Source organism: Cavia porcellus, unplaced genomic scaffold (assembly GCF_034190915.1).
Source record: "Cavia porcellus strain 051 isolate PalLab524CR breed Dunkin Hartley unplaced genomic scaffold, mCavPor4.1 scaffold_7, whole genome shotgun sequence".
NCBI classification, from domain to species: domain Eukaryota; kingdom Metazoa; phylum Chordata; class Mammalia; order Rodentia; family Caviidae; genus Cavia; species Cavia porcellus.
In genome coordinates this window covers 22,011,479-22,030,958 of record NW_026947490.1, presented here as the reverse complement: position 1 = coordinate 22,030,958, position 19,480 = coordinate 22,011,479, and the positions used below count along the sequence as shown (strand labels likewise).

The 19,480-nt window shown below is 46.3% G+C and overlaps 1 protein-coding gene across 1 annotated transcript; it reads right to left on the bottom strand.

Moving 5' to 3' along the window:
- Positions 1 to 233: 233 nt before the first annotated feature.
- On the bottom strand, positions 234 to 19,260 carry Cd177 (CD177 molecule). The gene is made up of 17 exons (XM_063252189.1): positions 19,114 to 19,260; positions 18,886 to 19,026; positions 18,507 to 18,692; positions 17,499 to 17,621; positions 17,179 to 17,298; positions 15,966 to 16,100; positions 15,523 to 15,717; positions 14,515 to 14,631; positions 14,206 to 14,325; positions 12,992 to 13,126; positions 12,549 to 12,743; positions 11,538 to 11,660; positions 11,212 to 11,331; positions 2,663 to 2,803; positions 1,838 to 2,029; positions 1,603 to 1,737; positions 234 to 538 (listed from the first exon to the last, which is right to left on the bottom strand). Exons 1-17 carry the CDS (start codon positions 19,214 to 19,216, stop codon positions 273 to 275), a joined length of 2,547 nt encoding a protein of 848 aa, XP_063108259.1. The 5' UTR covers positions 19,217 to 19,260; the 3' UTR covers positions 234 to 272.
- Between the last annotated feature and the right edge of the window lie 220 nt (positions 19,261 to 19,480).

Below are 19,480 nucleotides of genomic sequence, written 5' to 3'. Positions count from 1 at the left end.
TTTCTATCTCATATCCTACCTTCCCCTTACATACTGAAGCCTGAGTATTAGGAGAAAGGACAGGGTCTTTATTACCAGACACATGTGGCCAATACTTGAATGTTCCCTTTTCCGTACAGACAAGTTCAGTTGCTCCCAAGCTCTCTTAGATGTTATTATCAGGTGACAGAGTGTGCAGGGGTGTGGAGATATGATGATTCACAGATGGGAAAATAATTTGGTGTCCCAGGCCATAAGGTTACAGAGTTTAGGTGTTTATCAGGGACTAAGGATCATGGAAAAATGGATTTCACAGGGAGGAGAAAACCCCCACACCAAAGAGCTACAAATGGCCCAAGGCCCACTACCCAAGCCAGGTAGGGAGCAGAGGCACCGCTGTGTTTACGGGGCACTTTTGTCTTCTTATTCTTCTCCTTAGAATTTTCCTCCTCATAACTCTCATGCACAGAGAAGATTCCAATCTTCCGGGCTTTGTTCAACAAGGATCTAGAACTCTCAGGCATGCAGCCTTGAATGCTGAATGTGGCTGAGAGCCCACCTGTATGGTAAAGACAGTCATAGAAGATACCTAAATCCTCAGACCCAGGAATCCAGCCCCTAGTCCTCCTACCTGAGGCAAAAAGTTTAAACCCCAGCTCTTCCTCTGCTGGACCAAAAGTACAGGCCCCTGGCCCTGCTCCCTCCATACTTGAGGTTCTAGACCCTGGCTCCTGTTTCCTCTCACCGAGTCCAAGCATGAACTCTCAATCTAAGAACTACGAGTCCTGGTGCCAGTCCCTCCTGCCTCAGGGGTCCAGGCCTCCAACCTCCTTTCTTCAAAACTGGAATCAAAGCCCTAGGCCTTTTTTCCTCAGACCTAGGTCCAGTATTTCTCCTCCAGATCTAGAAGTTCAGGACAGCACCTCTTAACTCACACCAAAGGGCCTAGGTCCCGGCCATGCACCAGGGATCCATAACATGGGTCCTTTTTCTGCAGAACCAGGTGTTCAAGTCCTTGCCCCACTGTCTCAACCCACGCTTTCAGTCACCAGCCCTCCTCCCACAAACGCAGTTTCCAGGCCCCAGTCACTTTCTCTGGGACAGAGTGACAGTCCAGGTCCAGGTGACAGTTTCTTTCCCTTCAGATACAGGAGACCAGTCCCCTGCCTTTCCTCAGATACAAGAAAGAGTCCAAGTCCCAACCTTTCCTCCCTCAGACCTAGGGATTCAGATCTCCAGTGTCTTCTCGCTCAGCTTATACAGGAGTCCAGGCTGCAGTTCCTCATCTCTCAGACCCAGGAATTGAAGCTTCCGACTCTCTTTTTAAATCTGGTGTTCAGCCCCAGCGCCTCCTTCACCAGATACAGAATTCCCTTTCTCTAACCTCTCCTTCCTCAGACCCAGGAGTTCAAACACCTGTCTGTCTTCTCTCAGACCCAAGAGTCCAGGTCCTTAACCTCTTCCTCAGACCCAGGAACCTAAACCCAACCCTTCCTTCCCCTGATGTAGGAACTCAGACACCAGCTTTCTACATCCTTAAGGGGATGTTCAGGGCCCCAGACCCTTTTCTCTCCCATGGTATGGTCCTGGGTGCCATCCCCTTAGTCCCTGGGACCCACTCACCTCCACGGGTATCAATGCTTCCTTTATAACAGTGAGTTGTACCGCTAGGGCAGGTGATGATGTTGGAATCATCTGAGCAGGCTCCACTGAACTGTACACAGACAGGACACTGGAGGTGACCTGGGGGAGGGGGAACTGGGAGACAGAAAGAAGGTGGGGTGCTCAGCTTGATGCTCAGCTGCAAACAACTGCTTGAGCCCCAAGTGACTGTATTTCTCCTCCCTGGAGCCCATACCTGGCCTGAGGATAGAGCCCAGCAGGACGCTGCTGCTGCTGGCGCTGTTGCACATGTTGGAGGAGCAGAACCGGACATAGGAGGCGACCAGGATGCCAGGGAAGTTTGAGTGAATAGAGACAGCTGGACCGTCCTGTCTCTCAGGACTGCTGCAGCCTTTGCTTCCCACAAGGAGTGATTGCTGTCCTGGGGCTGGGGTAGAAGAGTAAAAGAAATCTGGGCTCATGGACGCGAAGCTATGAGGGCAGCTTGCAGTTTGGAGCCAAGGACCTGCATCCAGGATTTCCCACTGCCCTGCTGCTTCTTAGATCTTGTTCAAATGCTTCCTCACCATAGAGCCTTCCCTGAGCACCTGTTGCAGACTTACAGCTCTCACTTTATGACTTCTCCTACATTCTTTTTCCTGCTCAATTCCTCTACAGAGCTCTTATCTACATGTCCATTGTTTACACTTTTTGGTCTGTTTTACTTCCCGTTTCCCCATTAGCATGAAAAGCTGCAATCAGGGAGCATAACTGGTTCCACAGTCTAAACTGGTGCCCAGTGGATATTTTCCAAATGAACTGAGTTATGGAGGCTCCTAAGTTCCAACACTGTGGTCAGCCCTTTGCAAGGATGACCAAGTATATCCTTACAACTGCCCAGCAATGTAGGTACTACCATTGCAATGCTTTGGCCCAATTTTGCATCCGAGGAAACCAAGGGACAGAGAAGGATGGGGTTAAACTGAGATCTTCAGGAATGAGGAGAAATGGGCAGGGAATTCGGTGAGGAGGGATGTACTGGGCACAGTGCAAGTGTGTCGCCCTCTTCCAGCCCACATACCTGGCTCAATGAGCAGCAACGTCTCCTGACACACCTCTCCAGGACTACAGTCCTGTTGTCCGCTTGCCTCCCATTCCACTGGTTCTTGATGCAATCTCCTCCCCATCTGCAGCATGACTCCGCGATGACAGACCACAGTATCTGGGGAGAGGAAATCACCAGTCTTCATGGGCCAAGGAACCTGCCACACACGTACTTCCGGGCTTCAGGCCAAGGAAGGGAATCACACTGTGAATCACATGTCATGTTACCTGGCTGAGGAGTCCCTCACTCAGATTTAGAAGGAACCCTGAAGTCTCAGCTTCTCAGTCCCAGCATTGTTCACCCTGTTTCTGCCTGAGCACTTGTAGGCTCCACTACTCATGGCCCTTTGAGGAAGGCAGCGTCTCCCTGTGGGTGTGAGAGCCACAGTGGCTCATCCTTATCTTCATCCAATTTCTACCCCTCTATATGGGCATCAGAGATCTCTCCAGTATAATAAGGTAGCCTGAGACCATAAGTTTCCTTTAACTGGAAACAAGTGTTCTCAGCAAAAGATACTCAAATTCCTAGAGTGTACTGAGTACTTGCTTACTACCCAGTTGTTATAATTGCTACCTGTAGATTAGGCCATTTAACCCTCACCTTTGACTGGGTCACCTCATTTCCTCTTGGTATTCTTTGAAGTAGGTGGATTGGTCTTCATCAACATCCCCATTCCCAAGCCACAAAACTGAAGCAAAGGACTTGGTGAGTAACTTGCCCAGTGTCACACAGACAGAAAATGACAGAGGTGAGCTGGAAACTCAGGCATTCTGACTCCGTTTGCTCTGGGCTGGGCTGGGTGATGTAAGATAGCTATTGTAACCATCTTAATCTATCTTGGTCCTAGAGGACTTCTGGAGTCTAGTTTGAGACCATGAGCTTTGACCTTTTCTTATGATTGTCACACGATCTATGGCAGTGTGTTCCATAATACAAATGCTTTTGGCTCTAGGACTCGGTGTTAATAAACACATATACCCTTTGCAACAGTCTCATGATAGAGGGCTACTCATTTCTTTTTTTTTAAGAGTAGGAAAATCTATTAGAGAAAAGGGTTGAGGAATAGGAGTAGGGAAATGGGGAACAGGAAGAGCTCCTGAAAGACAAGAGAGGTCCCAAATAAGTTGCCAACAAACCCATCTCTCAAAAGAAGTTTTATAGATCAATCATAAGGCCAGTACAGCATGGGTCAAAATCATGATCAACTAATAAGACTGAAAATACAGTTTCTTAGGTAATAGTGATCTAATGGTAGCAAAGGTACGTGGGTGACAGCATCAACCTCAATCGATAATCTATAGTCTTAGTATTGTCTTTAGTCTTAGGAGTCTTAATCCTAGTGTTAGTCGAAGTCTTAGTAGATGGCACAGGATAAAGCCCACCCCAATGAGATAATAGGAAACCTCAAAAAGGTGATACCAAAATCCAAAGCCTCTATTCCTCCCTTAAGGAAGTGTATAAAATGAGAGGGTCACTCATTTTTAACTTTAACACAGGACATAATTACGGCACTACTTCCCCCTTCTCCTAAGCCTGATCTTTGCTCTCTTTATACCACTTCTACCCCCTTCTTCTATATCTTGGTCAATAGCAATTCCTTTCTTCTAGTTTCTCAAACAGAAATATTACATTCATTCTTGACAAGTCTTCCTCTCACACCCATGTTGCATTCATCAGGAAATCCTGTGGGTGTATGCTGCAAAATAACATCAGAGCCAGGCCATTTGCCACCACTTCTACTGCTTCCGTCCAGGTCCAAGATCTCATGGGCTCTCCCTTGCTCCCCAGTGAGTCTCCTTGTACTCCTTCTAAGCCCCCTCTCTTATCCTTCACCCTATTTCTTAACCAGCAGCCAGAGAGATCCTCTTTAAGGGAAAGTCAGTCAGCTAATCCTGCTCAGAAGGTTCCCACAGATCTCCAAACCACTCAGTATAAAATTTTCCATCCTTGACAGAGATCCCTACCTAGCTGTGTGGCCATGGGACTGCCTGGAACCTGGTATGCCCCACCCAGCATCCCTGAACACTGTAGGACCTCTGGGTCATCACTCCAGTCCTGATTGGACCCCACCCAGTGACTTCTAGGTAGCAGGGAGCCACTGCGTGTGAGCTAAAGCGTGCCACAGTGATCCTTACCTAACTGTGCAGCTGTGGAACTCTGTTTGGAACCTGGTAGACCCCCACACACCATCTCTGAACAGTGCAGGACCTTTAGGTTGTCACTTGAGTCCTGATTGGGCCCCATCACGTGTCCTGCAGGTATCCAGGAGCTACCACTTGTGAGCTGAAGCCTACCACATCGATCCCTACCTAGCTGTGCAGGGTGGGTCTTTGCTTGGAACTTAGTGGAGCCTCACCCAGAGACCCCAAGAAGCCAAGGAGCTTTGGTGTGCCAAGTGGAATGAGCTGAAAGCCTGCCGTGTATACTCGACATACCATTCAGCCTTACTACACACTCAGAACCTGGTGGAGCCTTGCTCAGTGACCTCAAGCAGCTGGGGTACTTCAGTGAGCCATATGGGGAGTGCCTAAGGTCCACCTAGTGCACACCCCCATCCAATGAATCTCTAAGTGCTACTAGAGAACTGGGATTGCAGGAAAATGACAAAATAAAAAAGCAAAAGGCAACCTTAAACCTCTGGCCCATCCCAAACAAGCCTAGGAATCATGGACATATTATAAAATGTAAGCCATACACCTGCCATATCTGAAATGATAGCAAATGAAGTAAAGAAGCAACTCCATGAATTTATAAAGGAACTCAGATCAGAAATAATCTCCCAGGTAAAAGAAGAAATGATAAACATAATAAAATAAATGCTGAACATCTAAAGAAGAATTAGTTTAAAAAAGTCGAGGAGCACTGCAAAAAGATGGAAACCCTGCATGAACAGCATAAGAAAATAATAGAAAACATGAAATAGATTTAGGGAGACATCCAGGAAATCAAAAATACCACTGGAAGCTGGCAAAACCACATGAATGAATGTGAAGAGACTTTTAGACCTAGAAGATAAGATTGTAGCTGGTGAACAAAAAAGGAAAAAGCTGTTAAAAATAACAAGAAACCAAGAAATAACAATTCAACAGTTGCAAGATGATGCAAAGAAAAATAATATAAGATTGACATAAGTAAATGAAAAGGTGACAACACAAATGATATCAAAAGACTATTTACAGAAATAATAGAAAATTTCCCAACGTGGGAAAGGAAATGTACACAATAAGTGAAGCATACAGAGCTCCAATTATCCATAACCAGGCACATAATCACATCCCAGAAATTCAACATAAGAACAGAATATTGAAAGCTTAGAAGAGACAGATCACCTATAAAGGAAAGCCCATCAGAATTGCAGCAGACTTCTCAGCACAGACAATAAAGTCAAGAAGAGCATGGAGTGAAATATTTCAAATCCTAAAGGAAAGTGACTTCCAAACCAGAATGATGTACCCTGCAAAACCATCCTTCAAAATTGATAGAGAAAATAAGATACTTCCATGACAAAGAACAGCTGAAGAATTTCATGACCACCAAACCAACCCTACAAAGAATACTGAAAGATATTCTAGAATGACATAAAAACAACTGCCACTCCAAGAACATCAACAGAAAAAATCCACTAAACAGGGCAGACAGTTAAAGAGAGGGGAAAAGTAAAGAACCAAAAGCAGAAAGATAACATGACAAAAATGAGCCAATATATATCAGTTATAAGCATTCATGTAAATGGCCTCAACTTATTCATTAAAAGAAACTAACTGGCAGAATGGATCAAGAAACAACATCCAACCATATGCTGCATACCAGAAACCCAAGAAACCCATCTAACCCAAAAGGAAATTCACAGATGAAAACACTTCATGCAACAGGAACCGCCCCCACCCCCACCCCCCAAAAAAGCAGAGGTAGCTGTACTGTTTGCAGACCATTGAACTTCAAATCAATAACATGCTGGAGAGGCTGTGGGAAAAAAGAAACACTTCTGTACTGTTTGTGGGAGTGTAACTGGTACAACCACTGTGAAAATCAGTGTAAAATTTCCTCAAAAGGCTGGCATTGGAGCAATAACATAATTATAATGTTAACACCCCTTTGGCACAAAGAGATTAACTGGACAGAAAGCAAAGAATAGCAGAATTGAATCAAACTTGTGAACAAATAGACTTAGTAGAGGTGAACAAAGTGTTCTACTCAGCATCATCAGAATATACATTCTTCTCAGCTGTACATGGGACATTCTCTAAAACAGACCATATACTAGCACATAGAGCATTATTAAGTAAATGCAAAAGAATTAAAATTATCCCATGCCTATTATCTTATCGTAGTGCTATAAAACTGGAAATTAATGACAAAAACTGCAGAAATTCCATAAACACATGGAAATTAAATAATACACTCCTGAACAATCAGTGGGTCATAGAAGAAATTAAAGAATATCTACAAGTAAATGGAGGGAGGAAATTATAAAAATCAGAGTGGAAATCAATGCAATAAAGACTAAGAAAACAGTACAAAGAATTAACGAATCAAAGAGTTGGATCTTTGAAATAATAAATAAAATTGATAAGCCCCTAACCAACTTTATTTTAAAAAGGGAAAAAAACCCCTCAAATTCAGGCAATAAGGAATAAAAAGGGTGAAATCACTACAGACCCTGTGGAAATACAGAATATCATCAATATCTGTTTTGAAAACCTATCCCCTCATAAGGAGGTCCTGTTTGATCCAGCTATTCCACTTTCTGGGCATATTCCCAGAAGAACTGAAAACATCATATCACAGTGATATATGTGCACCCATGTTTATAGCAGCACAGTTTGTAATAGCCAGGTCTTGGAAACAACCCAAGTGTCCATCAACTGAGGAATAGGTAAAAAAGATGTGGTATTTTTATACAATGAAATACTACTCAACTATAAACAAAGACTACACTGAGGCTTTTATAAGTAAATGGATGCAACTTGAGACCATACTTGTAAGTGAAATAAATCAAACTCACATGTGTAAATACTGTACTGTATCCCTAGTGTAAGAAACTGCAAGAGTAAATAAGATACAAAATATTCAATAAATATTGTGAAAGAGTAAGAAACTGCTCAAAGAGGAAAAAATAACTCAGGGAAAAAGAGAAAAGAAGGAAGAGAAATGAAATAAAATATAAATTCATATATATACACTTAAGATTACTAAGATGATTGTACTACTAATTCTGTTCTTGGAATAAAGATAACATCCATAGGATTAGATCAATTTTGCATGACTGTACCTGGTAATTCAAAGAAGACTTATGAAGATAACTATGCAAAACAACAAAAATTGTTACATCACTACCCCCTTGTTTTGAAAGTCTACGTTGTTATTGTTTTGGGCTCTCAGATATACTTATTTACTTGTTTTGTTTTTTCCTCTAATACAGAAAGGATAGATGTACGTGTACAGGTTTATTTATGCCTACAACTTCACCTAAAGAGTTTTAAAAATTGATTTTAGTATGTGTGATAGTATGAACAATTACACTGAAGAAAACAACACACCATGGTAGCCACTGATGATTTCCTATAATTTTGATTCAAAAGTCAATAATGCTTTTATTCTTGGTTTTGATTGGTTTTAGCCTGCTTTCAATTATTTGATTACAGTATGTATGGAGAGATGGACAGCTATTTTGAAGAATTCAAGAGACATTATGGTAGCCATTATTGATTTCCTAGTGTCTGGTCTTGAAAGCCCTTAAGGCTCTCATTCTTGGGTTTTGATTGGTTTTATATTACTTTGATGTGCATTAACTTATTGTGTATGTAGGTATGGACAGCTATTTTAAAGAAAACAAGAGACATTATGGTAGCCACTGTTGATTTCCTGCTGTCTTTTTTTGAAATCTTGTGTTATTTGCATTGTTTTACTCCGCTCTACTTTGTTCCGTTTTATTTTGCTTTGCTTTGTTTTGTTTTATTCTTTTAAAATAAAATTTAAAAAATAAAAATTAAAAAATTAAAAACTGAAATAAAATTTCATTTTCAGTCCTTAATAGCCCTGTGTGACTTGGCCTCCTCCTACCTCACCATCCGTGTGATCTGCTCTGATCTCTCTTGCTCATAGCACATAGCTCATAGCTCCACCTATGCTACCTGTTGGGTTATGGATACAACACAGTGTCAGGGAACAAGTAGAGAAGAGGGAATTCCAGGGTGATTGAATGCTGCTCAGACAAAAGTAAGGGGTGTGGGAAACTGGTTATAAGAGCTCAGATTGTGCAAAATGGAGCATGGTAGTAGCCTGCACTGCAGAAGAATCAAGACCTTGAGTGTCCTCCTAAGAGCTAGTTGGGGTTCTGGTGAGAATCAAGGATCAGAGCTGGCAGGCAAGGGCCTTTCCATATGTTCCCTCCTTCATTGTCTAAAACAACCCCCTCTTCTTCCCCTGTGCTACAAGGTTTGTAACATCTGTGTGGTATGTAGAAGGACCTGAATGAAATGTGGACATTTCTAACCCTTGCCTGACTCTGAGACTCGAAACCTGGCTCCCTGGCAGAGCAGGGCCAGAAACCCATGTCTCTCTGATTCAGATACTCAGCTCTTAACTGCTGTGCTCTGACTTTCTTTTACAGAGACCAGCCTAATTTCTCAGGGGGACTACAAGAGCTTCCGTATTCTAGCTCCTTCCTTCATCTTCAAGATGGGACTCTGTGGTGGCTTATCTTGTATAGTCTGCATTTTATATTCAGACCTTTCCCACCTATGTGCCTTTGGGAGCTCTTCTCAGCCTGAAATGGTCTTCTCTCTTCCTCTCATTCCCTGACATCTTTTTGTACTCCCAGCTTATAATGCCTGTTTTGCAGATGCTCAATGAATATATGTTAACCTGATGAGCTGAACTTAACCAGGGAAGCAAAAAATCCTCCAAGGTTTGGGTTCAATGCTGAATGCTGATAAAATATGGATATATATTAAGAGCATTTGTTTGTAGTATAATAGTTGTGTTTTGTGTGGCATTTATGTGCTTTGTGTATGCTGTTGTATGGAAGCTGGTGTGGAGTGTGAAGCGTGCATGCATGGTGTATATGTGTAATGATGTAGTCTGTGTGAAATATAGGGTAGATGTTACATGTGTTTGGCATGGTGGATACTCTGTATACTTGCTTTTTGTTTGTCTGTGATGTGTGTGGTGTGTAGTATATGTTTTATGTATTGCGCATTGAGTATTCTGTGTGGATGTGTGGGATTTATAAGGTTTGTAGCATATGTATGATTTGTGAGGGGGATGTGGAAGTAGATGTGTGTGTGGTGTGGAATGTGTGGTGTGTATGATGCATAATAAAATGTAAATTTATGGTAATTGTGTTTATTTTCTTGTGTCTGCTGTGTATTTCTAGAATGCCTTGCAGGTAATGACTGTTACCTAGTCTCAGAGATGAGGAACAGAGCCTTAGCACCTACATTAAACAATAGGAAAGAAAATGTCCCAGACTCTGTCCGTCCATCAGCCTTCTATTGCTCCACCATTGGGATTTTACCCCCTCAGCCTGGCTTCGCAAATGCTTGGTGAACGCCAACCCCACCCACGCTGGTCCATTGTTCTGGACCAGTATCCATTCCCATACACCAGGTGGCTTCCTGACTCCTTTGTCTCCCTCCTGTGGATTTCTCTGCACAGAAAGTTCTCCTTTCCTTCTCTACACACATGGCCTGCCTGGAAAACTTGTAATCACTCTCAATCCCAGCAGCACCTCTGTAATCATACCCAGACCCAAACATCATCCCACTGAGCCAGTCTCATGCACAGGTGAGAAGCACTCCTTGGAACCAGCAGCCTGACCCCCAACTTCAGACCTTTGTACTGGTAGGTTCCTTGTCAATGAGCTTTTCCTCTTCTACCAAAAATCTGCTGCTCATCTTTAAAACATGGTCTTCCATGTCTTGAACTAGGATATTATGCCCTTCTGAGTGACATGTTCTCCCTGCCATAGTTCTGATCACAGGAAGCCTTGATGTCTTCCAACCCTGCCCAGAAGCACTAAGGCAGGGCAGGGTCTGACTAATCTGAGGGTTTCATGGCATACCTTGAAATCCAGCTTGATCTCACTTCAACATGTATGTCCAGGGCTTCCATAGCAAGCTTTCCCTTGAGCTACATGGCAGGAAAACATATTCTCAAGTTTCCCAATATAGTCAGGGAAGGGGACTGGAACGTAAATCCAAGGGCAGCTGAACTGACTCTGCCCTTTCCACAATGACAGGAGCAGATGAAGCCACTGAGGCAGAATCAGGGAAAAGAGCCCTCTGTTTCAACTCTCTTCACCACCCTAACTTCCTTGTGCCCTGAAAACTGTCCGTATGGAGACAACCCAAGCTCTTTACATCTGTGTGGTGGAGCTAGCAAATGCCCACTTCAGACACACTTGGGTAATAAACCTTTACATTATTAGAGGTTGCTGACTTGGATATGATGTCTTCTCATGTCTTAGTGACAAATACCACTTTCCCTAAGGCCACAACCTGGTTTTCTCACGTGGGACTCACCTGATTTAGGACCGCAGTTCTCACTCACATCCATGGGCCCGATGACCTGGGTCCCATTGAGCAGGTTGCAGCCTGGCTGGGGCATACAGCCCTGTACTCTCAGATTGCTGAAAATGCCCCCTGAGAAAAGAAGGACAGGGAAACAGAGATGCTGACCTAGTGGGCCATCCAATTCTCAGAGAAAAGACCAATTCCAGGCAGCCAGGCCTACCTTCCTCTGAGTCCCATATCTTACCTCAGCTAACCTCTTATGCTATAAGGACTCAAATCTCACTTCCCAGAGGTCCCAGTTCTACCCACATAGAGGCCCCAATGTCCAGGCTTACCTCCTCTGAGCCTGACCATTCCATTGTAGCAATGTGAATATCCTGCTGGGCAGATCTGCTGTGGTGGATTTTCTGGACAGTCATTGCTAGACAAGCAGTGTGGGCACAGCAGGGTCCCTGGAACTGCAGAGGAGACAGACACAATGCAAGACACCAAGAATGTTCTGATTAGGTTCTTATGCCTTCCTGTACTGGGCTGTGTTGGTTCAAATCACCAATCTATTCAATCCCCATCACCCTCACACACACATGCCCTACTGAGGGTCACTCACACAGATCCAACCACAGAGAATCGGGAATGTGTGACTGGTAAGAGAGAAGGAGCCAGGGAATGTGAGCTCCTGAAAGACACCTGAGAGTAAGCACAAGAGGGGTGCTCTGAAAATCAGGAAACAGTGGAAAAGGAGTCTTTTGAGGTTAGATCCAGACAGCCTTGGCCAAGGATGTAGAGGATGCCCTAGAAGAAGCCACTGGCTCCCCTACAAGTTTACTAAATAGTCAAAGCAGATAAGATGTTCTCCTTACAAAATATTCCAGAAGATGCAAACATGAAACATTGCCTTAAACTCTAACACAGGCTAGAAAACAAAACATCACAGCCCATTCTTCTTTAGAAGAGAAAATAGAAAACATCCACTGAGATATTATTGAACCAACCCAGCAGCATTAGGAAGCACTGTGCAGAAAGAGCATGTTAGCATCGTGGCCAGAGGTGGAACTGGTGCTCTAACACCCCAAACCGAGTTTGGAGCTCCAGAACTGCTGGGAAAAGTTGAACAGAGGGGACTGAGGGGTGTGTGAGCAGTGTGGTCGGTGGGAGAGGAGACTGAGTGAGGAAAGGGTGAAGGATGAGTAGCCAGGCAAAGATCCTAAAAAGAAGCAATCAAGGAGAGGTGTGGACAGTGAGCCAGCAGACTACTATACAACAAGACAGTGACTGTCAATAAGGAACCCACACACTCCCTGCCAGCCCCTTGGCTTTCGCCTTCCTCTTAACATGCCATGCCCTACCTCTGGCATCTGGAGAGGCAGGTGGAGTCCAGAAAGTCCTTGTGTTAGACACATCATTGCAGAAGTCCCCGTGGCGGCACACTCGAGTGTAGGAGACCACAGTCAGCCCAGGGCCTGCCCTGTGCCATGTGACTCTGGGCTCTTGGTCCTTTGCCTCAGTGCAGCCCTTGCTAAGCACCAGGTTCACTTGGTCTCCTGCATGGAGACACAGAGGCAGGTTTGGGTGTTGTTCGGGGCTCTAGGATCCTAGAGAGAATTTTGGCATCGTGCAATAAGTTAAATGCTAGAAAGGTATAAACTGTGCCCATGACGTGCTGTAAATACTGAAGAGGGGAAATTATTCCCAGCATTTGGGAAGGGAGTGCAGATCGAGGGAATCGAGGAATCGAGGGTTGGACTGAGTAGAAAAGGGCAGAGCTCAGCACTTCAGGAGCCCTTCTCACCATTCACTATGAGAACCACCGTTTCTTGGCACCCTTCGCCGATCTCACAGGACTGCCAAGAAGTTGTCCATTCTAGTGGAAAAGTCGACACATCCCTGATGGCTTCTGCTGCTCCCTTCTTGCAGTCCAGGTTTGCTGCACATAGAATGCAAACAGCAAATACAAACAAGTAGGTTTCTGTGCCCAGTCTCTTGGGAAATGTACTGCCAGGTCAGGTCGCCATCCACAGGGAGCAACAAGTGTCTTCTCTTAGCCAGCCTGCGGGTTTGGGAGACTGGAAACCTAGACGTGAGTGACCCGCAGCTCACTTCCTCAGGGCTTCCGCTCTCCCTGGGGAAACAGATCGAAACATCACATGAGATGTTTGCTGCTCTCACTCTGCTCTGTCTTTGAAACGCTAAGGGTTACAGTGATACAGGCTGATGAGGAAGCTGGCCATGGAGAAGGAAGACCGTGGGCTCCATTTCCATATTTCTGCCCTGCCTTCACTCACTTATCTTGCAAGCCTTCTGACGGAGATACCCTGTGACATGCCAGCTGTCTGGTGTGTGCCAGTCTGGACGCACAAAGTAGTAAGTGAGGACTCCACACTCAGAATCTCCATGGAACCCTGCTTCTGTGTCAACCCCGACACCCCATCAGTATCTCTCTTTCTTTCCTGTGCAGCAAGGCCACTGCGTTGCTCTGGGACTTCAGGGATGAAAGAGGATGGTAGAGACAACAGCAGGTCAAGGCAAGTGGCAGACCAGGGTTATCAACACTCAGGGATATGTAGAGCAGAAGTGGAAGCAACTGATCACTCTGAGTATTCCAACAAGCCAGTGGTTGTACAATGACAGCTACAGAAAGTCATGTTCCAAGTCACTTCGCACCCACGACTTTCCCATTCACCTCTCTTGAGCACATGGACGAGCCACTCCCATTTAGTTGGTGCAGGATCATTTGAAAATGCTACTAGTGGGGTCCTGTCCTATACATACATCCTCTCGACCACACTCCCCTCTCTCTCCTTCATGTGGACACCTCACGACGACACACTGCCTTGCAACCCAGGGAGCCCCTTCACTTTGCACAAGCCTGAATGAGTAACAAGCATCTAATCAGTTTGGGTTGCTGGCTTTGATACGATGTTTTTGCAAGTTTCATGCTGCTAAACATCAGCTTCCCAACCCTGAAGTGCAGCCCACAGCCTGGTTTTCTCATGTGGGACCCACCTGACTTAGGACCGCAGTCCTCACTCACATGTATGGGCCCGATGACCTGGGTCCCATTGAGCAGGTTGCAGCCTGGCTGGGGCATACAGCCCTGTACTCTCAGATTGCTGAAAATGCCCCCTGGTGAAAGAGAGACAGGAAACAGAGATGCTGATCTAGTGGATCATCCAATTCTCAGAGAAAAGACCAATTCCAGGAAGCCAGTCCCACCTCCCTCTGAGTCCTATATGGTACCTCCTATACAGATACTCACATATCAGGTTCTAGTGGTCCCAGTATGTCCCTATAGGACCCGAAGTCCAAACTTACCTCCCCTGAGCTTGAGCACTCCTTTGTAGCAGTGAGTGTGCCCTGCTGGGCATGTCTGCTGTGATGAATTTTCTGGACAGTCATCTTTAGACAAGCAGTGTGCACACCTTAAGGACCCTGGCAGAAGGGAGAGACACAGTGTGGGGCACTGAGAAGGTTCTGATTAGGTTCATATGCCTTACCCTATCAGGCTGTTTTGGTCCAAATCACCAGTCTATTCAATCCCCAGCACCCTCACATACACATGCCCTACTGAGGATCCCTCATGCAGATCCAGCCACAGGGAATTTGAAATGTGCAAACTGTGAAAGAGAAAGAACCAGAGAGAATGTGAGCTTCTGAAAGACACCTGAGAGTAAGCACAAGAGGGGTGCTCTGAAAATCAGGAAGCAGTAGGGGAGGGGTCTTTTGAAGTTAGATCCAGACAGCCTTGGCCAAGTATGTAGAGGATGCCCTAGAAGAAGCCACTGGCTCCCCTACAAGTTTACTAAATAGTCAAAGCAGATAAGATGTTCTCCTTACAAAATATTCTAGAAGATGCAAACATGAAATATTGCCTTAAACTCTAACACAGGCTAGAAAAGAAAACATCACAGCCCATTCTTCTTTAGAAGAGAAAATAGAAAACATCCACTGAGATATTATTGAACCAACCCAGCAGCATTAGGAAGCACTGTGCAGAAAGAGCATGTTAGCATCGTGGCCAGAGATGGAACTGGTGCTCTAACACCCCAAACCGAGTTTGGAGCTCCAGAACTGCTGGGAAAAGTTGAACAGAGGGGACTGAGGGGTGTGTGAGCAGTGTGGTCGGTGGGAGAGGAGACTGAGTGAGGAAAGGGTGAAGGATGAGTAGGCAGGCAAAGATCCTAAAAAGAAGCAATCAAGGAGAGGTGTGGACAGTGAGCCAGCAGACTACTATACAACAAGACAGTGACTGTCAATAAGGAACCCACACACTCCCTGCCAGCCCCTTGGCTTTCGCCTTCCTCTTAACATGCCATGCCCTACCTCTGGCATCTGGAGAGGCAGGTGGAGTCCAGAAAGTCCTTGTGTTAGACACATCATTGCAGAAGTCCCCGTGGCGGCACACTCGAGTGTAGGAGACCACAGTCAGCCCAGGGCCTGCCCTGTGCCATGTGACTCTGGGCTCTTGGTCCTTTGCCTCAGTGCAGCCCTTGCTAAGCACCAGGTTCACTTGGTCTCCTGCATGGAGACACAGAGGCAGGTTTGGGTGTTGTTCGGGGCTCTAGGATCCTAGAGAGAATTTTGGCATCGTGCAATAAGTTAAATGCTAGAAAGGTATAAACTGTGCCCATGAGGTGCTGTAAATACTGAAGAGGGGAAATTATTCCCAGCATTTGGGAAGGGAGTGCAGATCGAGGGAATCGAGGAATCGAGGGTTGGACTGAGTAGAAAAGGGCAGAGCTCAGCACTTCAGGAGCCCTTCTCACCATTCACTATGAGAACCACCGTTTCTTGACACCCTTCGCCGATCTCACAGGACTGCCAAGGAGTTGTCCATTCTACTGGAAAAGTCGACACATCCCGTAGCGTTTCTAATGTTCCCTTCTTGCAGACCAGGTTTCCTGAGCATAGGATACAAACAGCAAATACAAACAGTAGGTTTCTGTGCCCAGTCTCTTGGGAAATGTACTGCCAGGTCAGGTCGCCATCCACAGGGAGCAACAAGTGTCTTCTCTTAGCCAGCCTGCAGGTTTGGGAGACTGGAAACCTAGACGTGAGTGACCCGCAGCTCACTTCCTCAGGGCTTCCGCTCTCCCTGGGGAAACAGATCGAAACATCACATGAGATGTTTGCTGCTCTCACTCTGCTCTGTCTTTGAAACGCTAAGGGTTACAGTGATACAGGCTGATGAGGAAGCTGGCCATGGAGAAGGAAGACCGTGGGCTCCATTTCCACCTTTCTGCCCTGCCTTCACTCACTTATCTTGCAAGCCTTCTGACGGAGATACCCTGTGACATGCCAGCTGTCTGGTGTGTGCCAGTCTGGACGCACAAAGTAGTAAGTGAGGACTCCACACTCAGAATCTCCATGGAACCCTGCTTCTGTGTCAACCCCGACACCCCATCAGTATCTCTCTTTCTTTCCTGTGCAGCAAGGCCACTGCGTTGCTCTGGGACTTCAGGGATGAAAGAGGATGGTAGAGACAACAGCAGGTCAAGGCAAGTGACAGACCAGGGTTATCAACACTCAGGGATATGTAGAGCAGAAGTGGAAGCAACTGATCACTCTGAGTATTCCAACAAGCCAGTGGTTGTACAATGACAGCTACAGAAAATCATGTTCCAAGTCACTTCACACCCACGACTTTCTCATTCACCTCTCTTGAGCACATGGACGAGCCACTCCCATTTAGTTGGTGCAGGATCATTTGAAAATGCTACTAGTGGGGTCCTGTCCTATACATACATCCTCTCGACCACACTCCCCTCTCTCTCCTTCATGTGGACACCTCACGACGACACGCTGTCTTGCAACCCAGGGAGCCCCTTCACTTTGTACAAGCCTGAATGAGTAACAAGCATCTAATCAGTTTGGGTTGCTGGCTTTGGTATGATATTTTTGCACGTTTTGTACTGCTAAACATCACCTTCCCAACCCTGAAGTGCAGCCCACAGCCTGGTTTTCTTATGTGGGACTCACCTGACTTAGGACCGCAGTTCTCACTCAAATGTATGGGTCCGATGACCTGGGTCCCATTGAGCAGGTTGCAGCCTGGCTGGGGCATACAGCCCTGTACTCTCAGATTGGTGGCAATGCCCCCTGGTAAAAGAAAGACAGGAAACAGAGATGCTGATCTAATGGACCATCCAGTTCTTGTGGGAAGATCAGTTCCAGAAACCAGTCTCAGCCTCCTCTGAATGCTGTATCCTACTTCAGCTATCCTTTACACTATAAGGACTCAAATCTCAGTTCTCAGTGGTCCCAGTTCTGTCCCATAGGACCCCAGTGTCCAGACTTACCTCCCCTGACCTCGAGGACTCCATTGTAGCAGTGAGTGTGTCCTTTTGGACAGATCTGCTGTGGTGGGTTTTCTGGACAGTCACCTTTCGAAAAGCAGACTGGGCACCGCAGCGTCCCTGGGACTGGAGATGGGACAGAGTGAGGGGCAGTGTGATGGCTCTGCATTTGGAGCAGGCCTTTCTCTGCAGCTGTCTTGGTTATTCTGGTTCCAATAACACAGTCTGCTCCGTGCCCATCCCCTTGCATATGTGTTCTTGTGTCATTCTTTTCATGAAGGCCCAGCTGTAGGCAATCAGGGGTCCGAGGGAATGTGAGCTCCTGAGAAAGAGTGGGGGCTGAGTGCAGGAGAGGTGCTGGGAAACCAGGAGGCAGAGGGAGAGGTCTTCTGAGGGTGAACCTACACAGCTTTGACCAAGGGAGGGAGGGAAAAGGTACCCTTGAGGAAACCACTGGCTTCCCCCAAGAGTTCTGCAAAGCAATTAATATTGGTAAGGTGCCCTGTTCACAAAATATTCCAGAGGAGGAAAGCACAGAACTGCCCCTAAATTCTATAACATGATGTTTGGACAGAGGAACATTAAATGCCCCAGTGAGGCATCACTGAAGGAAGCCCTGTAGTACTGGAAGAAGAAATATGCAGAATGACCACATGAGGATCATAGCCAGAGGCTGAATTGGTGCTTTCATAATAGAAAAACCAGCCGAGTTTTGTGCTCAGGGATAGTAGATGAATCTGGTTGGGGAAGACTGAAGCACACATGCACAGCATGATGGGAGGTAGGGAGGAGTGAACAGGGAAGAGATGAGAGGTGACAGGCCAGGAAGGATCCAGAGAAGAAAGGAGCAAGGGAGCAATCAGGGAAGGATGTAACCAGTGAGCTGGCAAGGCTGGTGTTAGGCCAGAGGATATCTTCAAGCAGCCCTTGTGCACTCAGTGGAGCCCTCAGTCCTGTCCTCTTCCCTCCAAGTACCCCTTCCCTGTCCTCTCCAGCATTCTGGGTTGGCACCTGTGGCAGTGGGTAGGCCGCTGAGACGGTCTGTGGTAGACAGGTCATTGCAGAAGAATCCATGGCGGCACACCCGGGTGTAAGAGATGATGGAAAGCCCAGGGCCTGCCCTGTGCTCAGTGACTGTGGCCTCTTGGTCTTTTTCCATAGTGCAGCCCTTGGAGAGTAAAAGGGTCACTTGGGGTCCTGGATGGAGAGAGGATAGCAGGCAGGGTTGGTATCAGGGCTCCAGCATCACAGAGTCAAGATTGGCCTGGTGAGCTGGGTAGGGTTGTGAGGAGTGAACTGTACCCAGTGAATCCACTGGAGCCCTCACTGGGGGTGCTGGGGAAGCCTTGATCCTGAGGGACAGCTCTTGGCAAGGAGGACCCCTTCTTACCATTTTTTATGAGTATCGCTGTTTCTCGGCAACCTTCACCAGTCTCACAGGTTGTCTGGGAATTCGTCCACTCATAGGGCAGCTCTGATACATTTTTCACAACCTCTACAGTACCCCACTGACAGTACAGTGTCTGCACATCTGTGACAGGGAGAGCAAATCCATCTTAACAGCTTCCCTTGTTAGACTTCAAGGAAAATACTCTTCCCAGCAGGGGTATTCACTCACCGGGCAGCAAGAAAGTGACGCCCAAGAAGGCCAGCAGTGGGGCAGGACTCATGTTCAGGTGGTGACAAAAATCCCCTATGGGTTCTCTCCCCAGGAAATGCATCCTTTTTATACCTCACAATGCCAGGGCAACCAGGAAGGGGTGTGTAGTGCACTTTCCCTCTAAGTAAAGTCAAGGCTCCACCCTCTGCATGGCTACTGTTTGAAAGTGTTAGATACCTGGATGGCCCCTCCTCAGACCCAGAAGTCTAGGCTCCAGCCCACTTCCCTGAGATAGAGGAATCTGGGCCCCTAGAGGCCTTCCCAATACAGATAAAGGTCCTATTCTTTCAGACCTCTAGATTTCTCTCTTCCTGAGCACGTGGGT

Coding starts and splice junctions, on each gene's coding strand:
- Cd177 (XM_063252189.1), bottom strand. CDS start 19,216: ATGCATTTCCTGGGGAGAGAACCCATAGGGGATTTTTGTCACCACCTG. Junction 15,718..15,965: donor GGTGGTTCTCATAGTGAATG/GTGAGAAGGGCT, acceptor GTCTCCATGCAG/GAGACCAAGTGAACCTGGTG. Junction 11,661..12,548: donor TGCCTCTCCAGATGCCAGAG/GTAGGGCATGGC, acceptor TCTCCTCTGCAG/TTCCAGGGACCCTGCTGTGC.